A 15,681-nucleotide genomic window follows, 5' to 3' on the forward strand; every position below is an offset into this window, starting at 1 on the left:
ATAAATATTTAACGAATATAAATTTGATATTTTTTTAATTTCATTCATTTTTTCCATAAAATTATTAAAATAATATTGTAAGTATCGAGAACCCAGAGAATTAATGAAGAAAATATAGTATAGTAGGGATAAGAATGAAACCGGGATACGTACTTTTCGAAAATAATATTTTGGTAATTTAGCGTAATAAAAGGATAAAGGTTTTATGAAAAATAGGCGTTCCAAAAAAATTCATAAATAAAAACAAATAAACTACGAAAATAGTCCGACAAACGTGAAATATTTCATAGTCTTCCTATTTAAAAATGTCCTTATATAGTGTCTATATACTGTTAGTTCCTTACAAACTGTCATTTTTAGATAAGAATAAGTCAATTCTTGTAAATACTTTTAATATTGTATTAAAAAAATATATTATTACAAATGTTGCTATAAAAGTGCATACAAAATATGAAATTTATTGTCTAAGTTTGGGTAAATAAAGTTTCAAACATAAATCAATAACTTGTAATGTATTTCAAAAGTGATTTATTACAATCAATATTCGTTTCTAATTACACAAAATGTAAAACTTGTGTAATGATAGTTTATTCTGTCAAGAATTAAAAGTTTCATTAAAACAAATATTGTACTGTCATAAATGCTCTATTTAAGAATTGTACATTTTCTGTATAATATAACTTAAAGAAAATCACAAACTAATCTTACAACTTGCTCTAAAAGGTAACGTTAATATACTGTTAATGTATTTAAAATATTATAAGTTTTGTTTTTAAATATTTTACAAGTGAAGCCCTGGAATAAAATATATAACAACTGACTTAAATTTTTATAAAGGTAGCTCATTTTAGAGATATTAGAAGTTATAAAATGTAGAGTTACCTATGTTGTAGCAGTGACAGTAGTTGTTGTAGTTGTAGTAGTTAAGGGAACATCATCATCTAAGGAATCATCTTTGCTGTGTTCGTGTAATACAACATATTCTCTGGAACTGAATCCAAAACGTACCACATCCCTTTCTAATAATTCATGGTATCTCCTTGGTTCTAATTTTATATTATTTACAAATGTACCATTTGCTGATTCTAAATCTATGAGATAAGGACGAATTCTTCGACCTTCACCACCTCCTTCTCTTTGGAAAGATACTAAACGATATTGTAAAACTGCGTGTTGCTTAGAACACGAAGGATGATCTAAAGGAATATCTGCAATTTTACGATCTCTGCCCATTAAATATGCCGATTGTCTATGCACATACAAAGTAGGTAATGCTTTCTCTCCTTTGAATGGATATAACCTCCATCTGCGCTTGGGTTTACGTGCATCTGCAGGTTCAGAGTATTTAATAACTACACCATTTACAGTGTTTGTTTCCTCTGTCAGTTTCCCAGACAATTCAAAATTTGGTTTCTCTTTCTCTTGAGGCTTTGGTTTAGCTTCTGTTTTTACAGCAGGTTTACCCCATTCTGGCGAAGGAGCATCCCTTTCCATTTTTCCATCTTCAAAATTATTTCTCCTTCCTCTGTTCATATTGTCGTGTTTCTTAGTATACTCAATAGTATCTCTGTACTTTCTATTTTTTTCTTCATAATCTCTGTGTCTTGGACGAGGTTCTTCTCTTCTCATAGGAGATCTCTCATACCTCCTTCTATCATGTTGCTTTTCTTCTTCTCTCCTTGGATGCTCATAGCGATTATCCCTATATTCTCTATCCCGTTCGCGTTGCGATCTATCACGATGCACATCATTATTTTCTCTTCTTACGTCTCTGGTAAATTTATGAACGTCCCTACCTTCTCTATTATCTCTGTAATTTTTATTCTTGCCGATTGATTCCTTTCTGCTCGTTCGCCTGTCTTGGTTAGGACTCTCGTCGCGTCTGTGTTTACGTCTTTTCCGTGATTTGTCATGACGGCTGTCATCGCTACTCTCAGAACTACTGCTGGACATGTTTACGTTCTCATCAAAATAACGTTTCCAAAATAGTATTCGTAAATCACGCTTTTAACATCTTGAAAGGAAGCGACGTGAAAACAAGATAACCTATACTCGTAACAAAACAGCTTATTACAAATACTGAGCTCCAAATAGCTAAAAAATATTAATATAAGAATATAAAAAATCATATTCTTTATGCTTACGTTTTTAGTTGGTGTTAAAATATGTTTTATATTCGATTTATTGTTAAAATATCAATCACTTGATTAAAACGCAGCAAACGAAACATGAACCGCCGCCATTCGTACCAAACTTAAAATAATGAAATACGTTTGTATGTACACGATTTCTTGCGTATACTCTTACATAAATATAGTTATCATAGAATAATTGCATGTATTTAAAAATGCAATTCAATTATTTTCATGCTTAAATATGTCTTCTTCGTAACTTTATAATGAAATATGGATGTGTCAGGTTATTGGCCTGTGACGATTGTAACGACGTTAATATGTTTTCTCATTACTTTTAATTGCCAATGTTAATTGTTTCAATATTATTTTACGTTACAGTTATTTTCAGAAATACCGTAACAAAGTGCTTTTTTCGAAAATTTGCAGTTCATATTGTTGTTGGAAAGTCCAATTAATTATAACTTCGAATACATAGAAGTAGATACTGTTAACTTTGCTAACAACGACGAATGGAAATTACACTTGCTCGATTTAATTAAAGTTGCAACAGAATTACGAATGTACAAATTAATTTAAACTGAATCTAGTTACTGAAACTTCGTAATTATAGCCAAGTACGTAACAAACTTGCAAACTGCAACGTCCGATTAACAGCATTCGCATCTAGGTTTGACAAAAATTGCCACGAGGTAAAGAACCGAACACGATTCACTCGTACAAAAAAAAAAGGATTGCGTTTATTTTGTATAAAAACGTACAAAATCAATATATACATAATAATACATAATTAAAATATCTACAAGGATACTTATATTTTTATGTCCTTTACCTTTCTTAAACCTTGTTCCGGTTTCGTTGTAATCTTAAGATAAACATGTAACATGACAGAACGTTTTACGTGTTACATTCGGACTTGGCACGCTAAACCTTGTTCTCTTTTTTCCATATATCAAAGTAGATTCCTACTATGTTGCACCATAGTATTCAATCGGGCAGCACTTATAACGATGGGAGATTCGAGTCGTTCAATGAGTCGTTATTATCAGAGTTACTTTCAGCAGCGTCTACGAAAGCTGTAGACAAATCTCCAGCCAGTTTGCTCACTGTCTGCGAGACCACGTCGTACATGAAGATCTCTTTCTCGCCTTGGTCCGCGTCTTTTGGCCTGCAAAACATCGTCAATGATTGATTATTCGAAAGCCGAAGGAAAGTGAAGACCGTTGGATTACGATCATCATCATCGACGAAGATAGACGTTTGCGGAAGCGGATCAAAGGGGAACGCGTTCAAGGAAGATCACGATGGAAGAGAAATACAGCTCGTTAAAGAATAATTGCCGTTTAAAGCGAGTGGATGGATTGGTTAACGAAGGTACAGCAACCGGATAGGTAGGGCGTCGTTTTATAAGTTATCGAACGTATATAGTACCGATACCAACACAACACCACTTACATGGTTACCAACAGTACTACTGACTGTTTTTGCGGCTCAGTACGACTCTCCTGTTCTAACCACTTCTTGTAATTCTCCGCGGTTGGCTTTTTCACCAGTTGCTTGAGAGTGTCGCCAGCGAGAAACTTGACCGCCTGCACATCGGTAACCCTCCTGCCCTGCCTCGACTCGATTTCCTTCTCCTCTTGAAAGTTATAGTCAACAGGCGCCAATACGACCACGCTCGAGATCTTCCTACCGTTAAGCTGTGGCACGTCCGGAATAGGGAAGGAAACACCACTCACTTTGAGCGGTAAATAACGATTGTATTGAGACTCGTCTCGGTCTCCCACGGTTACGGGATTCAACCTGGTAGCATCATCGCGTATGTGCTGATCCGCGAGCGCCTGGCCTTGCTCCGTATTCGGATCGAAGCGTACTACTTTCATCTCCACTCCACCTGGCCGTAAGGTGGCTTGCTCGAACTTAGTCGAGCTACCGGTAGTAGTAGACGGCTGCTGCTGTTGCTTCTTCGCCGAAACTGCTGAAGAAGTGGAAAGAGAAGAAGAAGAAGAGATCGAGGAAGACGAGCTGCTCTCCTCTGCCGTTTTCGGCTTCTTGACGATCGACGGGACCGGTTCGCTGGCAGCCACCGCGGCACCGCCTCCGGCGCCGTAGAAATTCGCCAAAGCCTCGGGCGGTAGTTTCTCTATCGGTATGTCGCCGACCTTGTCGTAATCCAGTATCTGTATGTCGGCGTTACCCAAAATGCCTGAACTGAGCAGTTGCTCCCTGATATCATCCGGCACTTCATCCGGTAGATTAGCGATGTTCTCTCGAATTTTCGCCTCGTTCTTTGGAGACTCAGTCGTCGTCGTCGTCGTCGTTGGTGCTTCAGTGGTTGTCGTCGTCGTCGTGGTAGTTGTACTCGAGATAAACGTCGGTCTGATCGTCGAGATGGCATTGAAATCTTCCTGAGGACTTACCGGTGTAGCGTATATCTTCTGAGAAGGATTTCCGCCGTTTCCGGAGAACGACGGACGTCCCCAGATCGAGGATCTTTGAGGCGATACTGGGAACCGTGGTTGTTGTTGTTGAAGATTCTGCGAGAAGAATCCTTGTTGTTGATTTTGGACGATTTGCTGCTTCGTGTTCAGATGCTGCTGTTGATCGTTTATAAAATCACTCGGTGGACTCCTTAGAATCTCTGGCGGCGAACTCGGTTGACTGGAAACGTATTGATTCTGCGAAGTTTCTGGGAATCCAGTTGGTTGGATAATAGGATTAGGCGGGAAGGGGCCGGGATGAAGTGGATTTTCGCGAATTGCATAGTGTTGCTCGAGTTTCGGGACAGCTTTGAAAATTTCTCCTCCGGGCTTCTGGATTTGTGGAAGCGGTACTTGAGGTATGTTTGGCACCGATTGCGCCTGATTGTACTTCAACTGTGAACGATACTGTTGTTCCTGCAACAGTTTCTGCTCTTGTTCCTGCTTTCTTCTGCGTTGTTCCTGCAATCTTTGCTGATCCTGCAATCTCTGCTGGTCCTGCAATCTCTGCTGTTCTTGCTGCCTCTGTTGCTCTTGAATTCTTTGTTGCTGCTCCTGTATCCTCTGTTGCTCTTGCAATCTCTGATGATCCTGTTGTCTCTGCTGCTCCTGTTGTCTCTGTTGTTCCAACAATCTCTGTTGCTCCACCTGTCTCTGTTGCTCCAAAAATCTCTGATGCTCCTGCAGTCTCTGTTGCTCATGCTGTCTCTGATGTTCACGATGTTTCAACAACTCCTGTTGACGACGTTGCTCGTGATATCTCTGTTGTGGCTCTACGCTGAAAGGACTGCCTTGATTCAACGGTATAGGTTGATTCTGTATTTGTACATTCTGATGGGAAACCGACAACGCGGGAGGGAATCCTGGTTGCTGAGGATGGTTGATGTTCACACGATGAGAAGGACCGAAGTTGTTGAACGGCGATCGTTGCTGCACATCCGGCAAACCTTGAATCGTTATGGGCAAACGTTGCGGCAGCCTTTGCAACGGTGGCCTTGGCTGCGGTGGTTGCGAAAATGGCGGCTGTGGTTGCAAGAAATTCAACGGTGGTTGTTGCTGCTGAGGTGGCGGCTGATGGAGCGCCTGTTGCTGCGGGAAGGAGTTCGCGATTCTCTGCTGTGGAAAAGCTGGTGGCACTCTCGAATGCACCGGTTGAATCGGCTGATACGGGCCGTGTTGCCTTTTAGGTGATCCCGGAGAAGTGGCAGTTGGCTTGGCTTGTTGTTGAGTGGGAGGCGCTTCCAGATCGCTGCGCTTATGGTGGTTGTTAGGGGGCACTTGGTCGGTGCCAAAGGTGACGCGAATACCGCTAGACCCGGAGTGGTACACTTCACTGTCCGGTCGTATGATCGCTCTGAGAGTCGTAGAAGGTTCTGGCGGTGCCGGTGTTGCTGTATGAACAGGTTCTTCCGGATAAGGCGCCGGGTTATCCGGCTTGATCTCTTCATGCTCCTCGACAGGTGTGAGCGCTGGCACCGGTGGATCGTAGACGACGCGAGACTTATCCCCGTAACCTTTCTTCTTCTCGTACTTCACGTAGAACACTTGTATAGGTTCTTTCGTTGGTCTTGGTGGTGGTGGAGGTGGCGGTGGTACCGGTGTCGGTAGCGTTTCGTTCGATTCTTTGATGATAATCTCGATTATAGGCTCCGGTTCCGTCGGATAATAATTCAACGGACCCTCCTCGTAGAGATCGTCGCTCTTGGAACTCGCGAGAGGATTGTAGAGTGGATCTCTCTGGGAATATTGAACGATTGGCTCCATTTGGACCGCATAGGGTGGCGGTCTGGCTCCTCTCCTTGGATAGAACGCAACCTGTTGTCTCTTATCGCGGCCTTTCGAGGACTCATCTTTGGCAAAGGTCGCTACGACGAGGATCGCTACCACTACGACAATCTGAAATTGTGAATCTCTATCGGAACCACGAAATCAGACACGAATTCCACGGTTAGTATGTACGTGTGAAACGTATTTGTGGAAACATTGGTTTGCGCGTGGGTAACCGAGTGACCCGATTAATAAACGAGAAGAAACATCCTGTAAGACCTTAAGAGGCCAATCGATTGGTATTCTAGAGTCGCCGAATGGACAGTTACTGGTACCCTGATAAGCGATTCCCAGCCGCGATCGTGTTCCCGATATGGTGAGGCCGAGTTACAGCACGTATCGGATATAGGATGTTTCTCGGGTTTAAATTGCGCGAATAGAACAGAAATTCTTGTCGGTAGCTTCACATGGCCATGGTGAAAGAAGGAGAGAAAATTTAGGTTTTAGATTCAACGAGGTGCGCGTTTCACCTCGAGAATTCGGTGACTCTCCTACAGTAGGGGGACACTTCTTTAATATTCTTCGAACAAAAAGAAAACTCGTACCCGATGTACGCGAACGAAATGAAATTTATTCACCGCCGTCGAGTAGTTTCTATGCCGCGCGTCGATCGAGAATTAGACGTCTATCCCTCGTTAGATCTCATTAGAATTTTTTCTTCCTTTCTTTCGCACAGTTTCATATTCGTTGAATTATACATAAGGAAAACGACAAGCTTGTGCGTTACGAACGATTAACTAAACATACGTGTACGAACTCGTCGCTAATCCGATATACTTTCCCTCGCTAAGTAGCCAAAGGCGATACGCTGGCTGATTACAAATGATAGAACCGCGTTGAACGTTTCCCGTAACTATGAAACGAGACATGCTTATTACGATGAAAGTAAGTGCACAAGTGGGTGCGTGCGTGCGTTCTCTTAAACAACATATTTACTCTATTAACGCGATCGCTTCTTCTCGGGATGAAAGTTTCACCGACAAAAATTCGACACGGATCTTATTATTGTAATTACCAGTTGGAGGGGACGCATGATGTATGTCCCCGAATCGTTTCTAACGTTTGCCTCCCTTTTCTCTCCAAACGAGTCGTCGGAGTCACACTTCACCGACTTCACGTGTCGTCTAAACTTCGATCAAGAGCGGCTAACTCGCGATAAGCAACATGATATCCGTAGGATCGGGTATGTACTGAACGATATTGAATGGAGCTTCGTACGGGAACTGAGGACAGATTGGGCCCAGAGGCCCGTTTCTCCCTACCTGATGCCACCACCACCACCACCGCCACCATCGCGGCGTACTCTTCAAGAAGCTCCTCTCTAATATCGTATACGGTGGGGCACCTTTCTCTGGCTCTGCCTTCCTACGTACACTTTGTGTGTAGTTAGTGTAAGGCAGCGGGTTTCAAGCGTCGCGTGCAGGACATACAAACGTGGTTCGAGACGAGAAAAAAAGAAAATAAGAAGAAGAAGAAGAAGGTTCGCGCGGCACGAAGAGACAGGGGAATAGGGAAGGGGAAGCGGGCGAAGCCCGTTGTCGACTTTCTTTAAATCCGTCTCTCGATCGAAAGGAAAGGAAGATGATTATATTAAACGAGCATCACTTTTCCGTCGACCTCCAAGGCCTATCGAAACCGAAACTTACCTTTCCTCTAGGAGAAGGCCGTGCTTCTCACCATTCGCATCGTACACCACACACACCGAAATTATTCGGTGAAAGAGACTTACTTGACTCGAATCTTAGTGTCTCGTACTAGCTCACGCTGCTGTATATATTGTATATACACTTATCACATTACTTTCGCTAAAGGCTCGAAGCGGTTCCAAGCGAATGATTTCTTACGAACAAATCATTTCCTGCGTGTGTCTAACGACCTTTCTTTCATGACGATAAGCGAATTCCTGCCGTCACTTTTACTCTTCTAGAGATCGTTGCGTTTGTCTACCGATACCCTACGTCCTTCCAGATTCTCCGTTATACCAGTATTCCATTTTCCTTTCTTATCGTTCTTACGTATACACCAGGTATTGCCACGGTGTTTTTATTAATTAGAACCAACCAATTTACAAGTTTTGCAAAAGGAAGAAAAATATCCGTATCTCCATTACGTAGCCATTCGAACAGGCCCAGTTTCAATATCTTTACGATTACGTATCCTTTATATATACCCATGCAGGTAGTAGAAGCTAACTCAGAGATTTTTTCCAACGAGTTTATCCCACGTGAAACGATCGCGTGCACTCTTTTCCATAAATCGCGTTCAGCGGCTGTGAAAGGCAGCAAATCTAGAATACCTGTTAAATGAGGATGACCTGGTAAAACCCTTAGTTGCAAAAGCTTTGATGATGTAAAACTTCTCATACGTGTTGCGCAACGTGCAACATACCGGATTGATCTATCACGCAGGTAAGGTAGATCCGCTTTTAAAACGATTACTTACAGCCTTCCTGATTCTCCCTATTACTGTAGAGGCTGTAACGGACCAAATAAGTTGTTACCGGAAAGAAATCGTTTTCTCTTCCACGTTCGAAAGTCCGCCGTGGCGATTTTGAAATTAGACAACAGGTTCGTTGACATTTAACGTTTTCGATGGACCACGGTGTGTGCACAGTGACCAGAACCGGGGATGAGCATTTAGCGAGTATCCACGCACCGTCGTCGAGGAGATTCGACGTCTCTCCGCTCGTCCTACTTGGAAACTTTCACTTACGTTGGCGTAAGAGGTCCAAATAACGGCCAGAAGGATTCGAGCACTGGGATGGATGGACAAAGGAATCGTATCGATCAGCGGTTTCGAATTGTGCGAATATTCGACAGAGCGAGAAAAAGAAAAAAAAATGTATACAGTGATCGTTCGGTGAAAATCAGCAATTATAAGAAAATTTGTGTAAGATCGCTCGGAGAAGTTAATTACACCTGTTCTCGAAACGAAGGAAAGAACGGGCGAGAATGGATAAATAAACTAGGTGTAAAAGGACAGTTTTATTATAGCGTTTAGCAATAATTGCAACAGCAGTTTGTGAAACAGTATTTAAGAGAGGATTGCACGAATCTTACTCGCCCAGTTCTCATGAAAGTCCAGAGATATAGAGTGGCAGATGATACGGTTCTCCTTCTACAGCCGCTGCACAGTTTGTAGGTATATAGGTACACCCGGAGAGCAGTGCGCTCATGAGCAATAACGTAACTGTTGAAGAGTGAAAGTGGCGTAAAGTGGGACATGGCGAGAATAGTATCCTATCCTTTTTAATTAATAAATAAAGCAAACAAACGGCAGTCATTTTTCCCTGTATTTTGTATTGTAAGCGGCGGAAGAGGTTCGCCGTTTCGTAAGACCTTGGCTGAGATATTTAAATTTCACGCGGCTTTTGTGAGAAAATTGCTTTCGATCTGACCGATCGTTTCCTATCGCTCGTTTACCCACGGTGTATCGCGGCTCGATGTAAAAACCTAAGTCGATTACTTCGTCATTTTTGCCGTCTAGCAGTTTAACGTTTTTCCTTCTTCTTTTTTTTTTTTCTCTTTCTTTACCGGTGTCACTTTCCTTTCAACGAACTTTGTTATACCGGCTGTATCATTCGCGGCTATCGGTACATATGCTCATAACCGTGTTATATAATTAGATAGTATATACGTGGTGTTAAACAAAAAGTATCTTTAGCCGACGTTATGCACTTTCTACTTCCGTCGTAAAGAGTCGATTTGGAAATGTTGCGCAGCGCGAGATAACGCTGGTGAATATTACAAAACAAACGTTTTTAATAATTGGTAAATGAACACATTTTTACGTCTCGCGTTAATGTACGACGAATATTATCGATCGAGAATAAAGTGTTTGTAGAGGAAATTTGTTTGATATCGATGAATACGTTCTAGGAATGATAATTTTTTGACGGAATTGTCGAGCCACGTGGAGAGAACAGTTAAATTCCCGCGGCCATTTCACTGCAACGATGGCCGCAGCTAGAGACATTCGGTGTACATGTAAAGTCTGTACCAGAATTCGAGTCACGATTGACCAAATATTTTGTGTTCTAGATGTATACGGCTGGCTGTTGAACTCTTACGTAGTGGTATGTAGCATAGAAATTAAATTTGCCAACTTCCTATTGTGTTGGACTACTGTGCTGCATTTTGTTCCGATTCATTCGATACAGCTGTTCGTGTGTACAAGCTAAAGATTGTAATCTGTGTGGTTACCTTTGTAAGGTGGTGGATTTCATGAACCGTACAGGCTGTTTTTTCTTTTTCTACGCAGGATTTTTTTCAAGAAAACTTATGGGACAAATTGCCGAAAAGTTGGAGGTTTGCATTACAAGATACAACTCCCGAAGAATTTGGTAAATGGTTGTCGGGAGACATCTCGTGGTAGGTGGTGATACTACACTGTTCGAACCTAATGTTTTGCACATTGTCCTACAATTTTGTTTTGATCGTGTTGCAGCGTACGCGTATGGCCTTTGACTTTGCTTGCACTTCGTCAAGTCGCAAATATTTTACAAGTCAATAGAGATCACGAAGATCCAAACAGTACTGTAGCTTGCGAATATAATAAAACAAAGACAAGCAATAGTAATAACAATGAAACCTTCAAAAAGAATAAAAATGATGTATTTGATGAGTTGTATTTTCAGGATCATAAATTTAACAATTTGTTTTCAAAGCATATAAAAAAGAAAAAGAGATATGAAATACAAGAAATTGCTCAAGTAATTTCATTGCTTTTTGTCTATATAGATACTATGTACCTTGTACATTGTAAATATTTCTAGGTGTGTGCAGACTGTGCCTATGAAGCTAATTGTAAATGTATCGTTGATATTGGCTCTGGAATGGGTCATTTAGCACGTATCTTAGCTTTTCAGTATCAGTTGTATGTTACTTGTATCGAACAAGATTGTATATTGTTAGAAAAGGCTAGGTACACAAGTTGCTGCAATATGATAGTATTACAGTTGATGCTAATAATGCAAGTGATTTTATTGCAGGAAATGGGATAAAGAGTTGTTGATGTCCATAAGAAAGCATATACCTAACTTTCACCAAAAGTGTCCTCAACATTTTACAGCTAAATTAGAATCCTCAAATTTAGTTGAATCAGAATTAGCTAGTCAATTAGAAGAATTATTTCAGAACGAGTTTGATTTGAGTGGGACAGAAACTAAATTTGGTCTTATAGGACTTCACCCCTGTGGGGATTTAGCTCAAATATTATTAAAACTTTACTCATCTAGAAGTGAAGCGAAATTTATCTGTATTGTAGGATGTTGTTATATGAAATTAACATTACAGTTTGTATACTTTCTTAAAGAATACACCTCTATTGATGTTATTATAACAATAAATATTGTACGATTAATCCTTTAGATCAGAAGTAAGTGGATTAATAGGTTATCCACTTAGCAAGTACCTGATGTTACGTAAAAATCATTCTTTAAGTTATACATCCTTGGAAATAGCTTGTCATGCTATTGAAAAATACTGTGACAAATTAAAGACTGGGGATTATGAAGATTTAATAGTTAAGTGAATTAACGAATACAAATATGTTTGAACATGTATTAACTGAATTACTTCTTTCAGGTGCATACTTATAGGGGAATATTAAAAACTATTTTAGTAAAAAAAAGTGAGAAATTACGTAATAGACAATTGAGAAGTGTTAAAGTAACAAAAGGAATGACATTTAAACAGTTAAGTGTTTGATACTGCACTACGAAAAATTTCATTCTCGATAACAACAAATAGAAAAATTCATGTAAATATCTTTTAATGTTTCAGGTATTGTAACGCAGCTACAGCTCATTTCGAAACTTATTTACAGCTACAAGATTCCGATATTAACAACGAAAGGATTCTCGAATTTTTAAATCGATGGAAACAAGTAATAGTGTTTGGATCACTTCGAATGATGTTGGCGCCATTGGTGGAAACTATTGTCTTATACGATAGATTTCTATTTCTGTCCGAGAAAAATTTGGCACCAACACTAAAGCCAGTGTTTGATAGTAGAATGTCACCAAGAAATTTAGTGTTAATGTCTAGGAAAAATAACTAACCCGTTCACAGTTTTCAATTATTTTCCGATAAATCCCACCTACCTTGAACTTTTCCTAATCCAATCCCTCGTATACATGTTCTTCGCAATTGCACTTCCCGCGTCCACGAATCAAAACCGGTTCAGATTACGATGTGCCTTTGATTGGACAGCACCGTTTCATCGCAGTTGTCGATGAATAACGTATTTCAATTTCCTTTCTTGCATACGATCGCAACGATCCCCGAAAATCGCGCAAAAAAGGCTTTAATACGCTTTTATAATCGTTCGTTTGACTCATTATTTAATGGTAATTTCACCGTTCGAATACATATACCGAGGAACGAGGCACGAGCCAATCCGGGAGTGGGGCAGGCGACCGAGGCGCGTGCGCGCGGTTCCGCCTTAAAGATTCGTGAGTATTCGAATCGCGGCGTCGGTAGATAGCGCTGCGGTGGCCGGCTACTTCGCTAGGGGCAGAGACGTTCCTCTCCAGCAACATCGAGATCCAGTTTCCCTTAAGCCGCTCTCGCGCGTTTGTCTGTTCTCGTCGCGTTCGCGTCGTGTCCTACCGATTATTTTCTCCTTCCTCCCCCCTCCCCCGCCCGCGCACGAGATCGTCGACACGGTAGAGAGCCGCGCGGTATACACACGGACGTGTCGTTGTAGCACCGAGTGCCCCGCTTTAAAAGTAATTGCCCGGTGCCGAGCCCCAGGATGGCGTTCAACGGAGACGGACCACACTCCAAGAGGCAGCGACTCGAGGAATCTGGTCACAGGGTGAGTTAGTTTACACATTATGATACGGTCGGCGTACGTTTTTTTTTCGTCGTCGTGATACGTCGTTCACTTCGTGCCAGACGGTTTTTTCTCGTTTCCCCCGGAACTAATCGTGTATACGTGTACGAGGAACGCGTGCGTTTCGGCGTGTCGCGTGAGATTTACAACCCGTGAGGCGGCCGCGACAGCGGAGGGGGGAAAGTCGCCATTTATCCGGTCGCTTTTACCCATATCACCGCCACCGCGTCGAAACAATGGTCGATGCGCGCGCTCTCGAAGGAGATTGTCTCGTGTCCGTGATCGTGTCGTGTATAATATGAAACGCACGTTAGCCTGATACGTGGCCTGTGTTTCGGCAGCAACCTGTTATCTCATACGGTGTAGTAGTACCTTTACTCTCTACGTTTTTAATACGAATCGGAATCGCGTTGACGACGCCGTCGCCACCGTCGTTGGGAACAGGCTTGCCCTGTTCTATCGTCGTTATTGGCGACGGCTGTGCGCGAGGATGCACGTTCAAAACAAACCCCCGTCGGTGAACCGGGGTCGATAATTTCCATCGCGTTATCAACACGGGACGACGAGGCGTTGTCGCGATGCTCGCCGTTCGCGATTATCACGAAGGGCAGTTTCGTCTTTCTACCGTGACCTATGAGATATTCAGAGAAACAATCCAGATAATAGCAGCACTGTACACGTATACGACGTTGTGTCGACTTGGGAGTATTCATCCGACGGCTCCTATGCTCGTATAAAAACGTTCCCTTCGAATCAAAACGTTTTCGTCTCGAAAGTAATCCCTGGTCATTCATTTAACCTTATTATTGTTATTTAACCGAATGTATCCGGCAAGGATTTCGAAGGTACGAGCAAATACATCGACATTCCTACGTATCGACGAATATTAGAAGATATTCGTTCCTTTAAGGTTACAAAATACAACTTTGTTTTTGTTTTTTTTTTTTTATATATACTTATATATCAACTGAAAGTATTTCTCCCTCTAAACAAAACACATACACGTGCTTCTCGTTGAACAAACAGTTCTACACGAAGTTCATTTTTGACAAAGTGCACACATATCCAATTCATAACCGGAGAAATGTTTTCAGAATGGATATCTACGCGTGTAGTAGCTATACGCACATTGTACCAACGGTTACGAGCAGTAATATGTAATACATAAACAATAAACAACGTTCCCATGAATCATATTTACAATTCGATTGCATAAATAATGAATCGGAACGTGTGATGGTCGTTAAACTGTCTTCAAACAGTATTGGAAATGAAGTACGCGCATTTATGAATAAAAATATCTTCGTGGTGCGCCTGTAACATTCCTCGGTCTTATACGCGTCTAATTTCAATTTCTTTAAACGAGTCGTTAAAAACTGTTGCACAGTTTTTCTCGTTTTTTCTTCTATCGTCGTGTTTAGACGTGTTGTCTGAAATACTTTTACAATCTTTTTTCTTCTTCCTCCCTCTGTTCTTCTTATCAGTCGCATTTTAATATCTTTTCACGTGCGTGTTATCGTTATCGCGACTATTTGGTAAAAATTTCGATGGAACGAAAAAAAAAGAAAAAAGTAAAAGTTGACCATGGCAGGGAAGAAAGGTCATTGTCACGTCAACTACTTCGTGACCTTCGTTCCACGGTTGCTAGCACTTCATGCTGCTGAGAACACATGCCACAGATGATGTAACGGTAGGCGTAATGTGTTACATATGCATGTATGCCAATCATATTTTCACACGGTGTGCGTCGGCGCACCTTGATCGGTATATTGAACCTCGGTGATTTTATTTTCATTTAATCGTCTTATCGTTTTATACGTCGCTTCGTTTAATCAACTAATTTCCTGCTTGATAATATGTTGGGGATTTGATATCGAGGTATTTTAAGTAACCGCTGTTTCGTTGTTTCTATGCGACAGATAATCTCCCAGATTTTATATATCAAACGTGTGTCTTGATTGTTAAAAATTATGCAGCTTAAACTGTGAAAAGTTTGTCGATATATAAATCATATTTATTTGGAATTTATTCGGCTCTGATATCAAAATATCATATTTGAAGTAACTGCCTTTCTCCTTGTTTTTATTATTTTTATGTGTTACGTTGCTGTGCAGGTTTTATGTATTAAATAAATTTTTCAATTGTTACAGTTTTGCAGCTTAAAGTGTAGAGAATTTGTTTATATACAACTCATATTTCCTTGGAATTTATTTGGTTTTGATATCAAAGTACATTCGAAGTAACTGCAGTTTCATTGTTTTTTTTGTGTTATGAATTACTCCACAGGTTTTTATGTGTGAAATAAATTTCTTTAATTGTACAAAATTTTTCAGCTCGAACTGTAAGAGAAAACTGTTAGTTTGAAGCTTATGAATGACTTGATAAAGAGTTCAGCGAAAATTCAC

At 40.9% G+C, this 15,681-nt stretch overlaps 3 protein-coding genes across 3 annotated transcripts; 1 reads left to right on the forward strand and 2 right to left on the reverse strand.

The window, feature by feature from the left end:
- Nucleotides 1-879: 879 nt before the first annotated feature.
- On the reverse strand, nt 880-2,226 carry LOC108570908 (smad nuclear-interacting protein 1). The gene is made up of 2 exons (XM_017932840.1): nt 2,145-2,226; nt 880-2,046 (listed from the first exon to the last, which is right to left on the reverse strand). Exon 2 carries the CDS (start codon nt 1,951-1,953, stop codon nt 883-885), a length of 1,071 nt encoding a protein of 356 aa, XP_017788329.1. The 5' UTR covers nt 1,954-2,046; nt 2,145-2,226; the 3' UTR covers nt 880-882.
- A 908-nt stretch (nt 2,227-3,134) lies between these two features.
- On the reverse strand, nt 3,135-7,472 carry LOC108570866 (bromodomain-containing protein 4-like). Its single transcript, XM_017932796.1, has 3 exons — nt 7,455-7,472; nt 3,588-6,508; nt 3,135-3,300 (listed from the first exon to the last, which is right to left on the reverse strand). The coding sequence occupies exons 1-3, from the start codon at nt 7,470-7,472 to the stop codon at nt 3,135-3,137; spliced, it is 3,105 nt and encodes a 1,034-aa protein (XP_017788285.1).
- A 2,922-nt stretch (nt 7,473-10,394) lies between these two features.
- On the forward strand, nt 10,395-12,499 carry LOC108570935 (protein RRNAD1-like). The gene is made up of 8 exons (XM_017932873.1): nt 10,395-10,514; nt 10,700-10,809; nt 10,886-11,150; nt 11,214-11,362; nt 11,430-11,732; nt 11,809-11,962; nt 12,025-12,134; nt 12,223-12,499. The coding sequence occupies exons 1-8, from the start codon at nt 10,395-10,397 to the stop codon at nt 12,497-12,499; spliced, it is 1,488 nt and encodes a 495-aa protein (XP_017788362.1).
- The last annotated feature ends 3,182 nt before the right edge of the window (nt 12,500-15,681 follow it).

The sequence above is a fragment of the Habropoda laboriosa genome, unplaced genomic scaffold, assembly GCF_001263275.1.
Source record: "Habropoda laboriosa isolate 0110345459 unplaced genomic scaffold, ASM126327v1 scaffold90, whole genome shotgun sequence".
In the NCBI taxonomy this organism is placed as follows: domain Eukaryota; kingdom Metazoa; phylum Arthropoda; class Insecta; order Hymenoptera; family Apidae; genus Habropoda; species Habropoda laboriosa.

What these genes read in the sequence shown, in the direction of transcription:
- LOC108570908 (XM_017932840.1), bottom strand. Translation starts at nt 1,953, where the DNA reads ATGTCCAGCAGTAGTTCTGAGAGTAGCGATGACAGCCGTCATGACAAA.
- LOC108570866 (XM_017932796.1), bottom strand. An exon ending in GTAGTACTGTTGGTAACCAT is followed by an intron (nt 3,301 to 3,587) that starts GTAAGTGGTGTT and finishes GATGTTTTGCAG; the next exon opens with GCCAAAAGACGCGGACCAAG.
- LOC108570935 (XM_017932873.1), top strand. Translation starts at nt 10,395, where the DNA reads ATGGCCGCAGCTAGAGACATTCGGTGTACATGTAAAGTCTGTACCAGA. An exon ending in TATATGAAATTAACATTACA is followed by an intron (nt 11,733 to 11,808) that starts GTTTGTATACTT and finishes TTAATCCTTTAG; the next exon opens with ATCAGAAGTAAGTGGATTAA. An exon ending in GGGATTATGAAGATTTAATA is followed by an intron (nt 11,963 to 12,024) that starts GTTAAGTGAATT and finishes TACTTCTTTCAG; the next exon opens with GTGCATACTTATAGGGGAAT.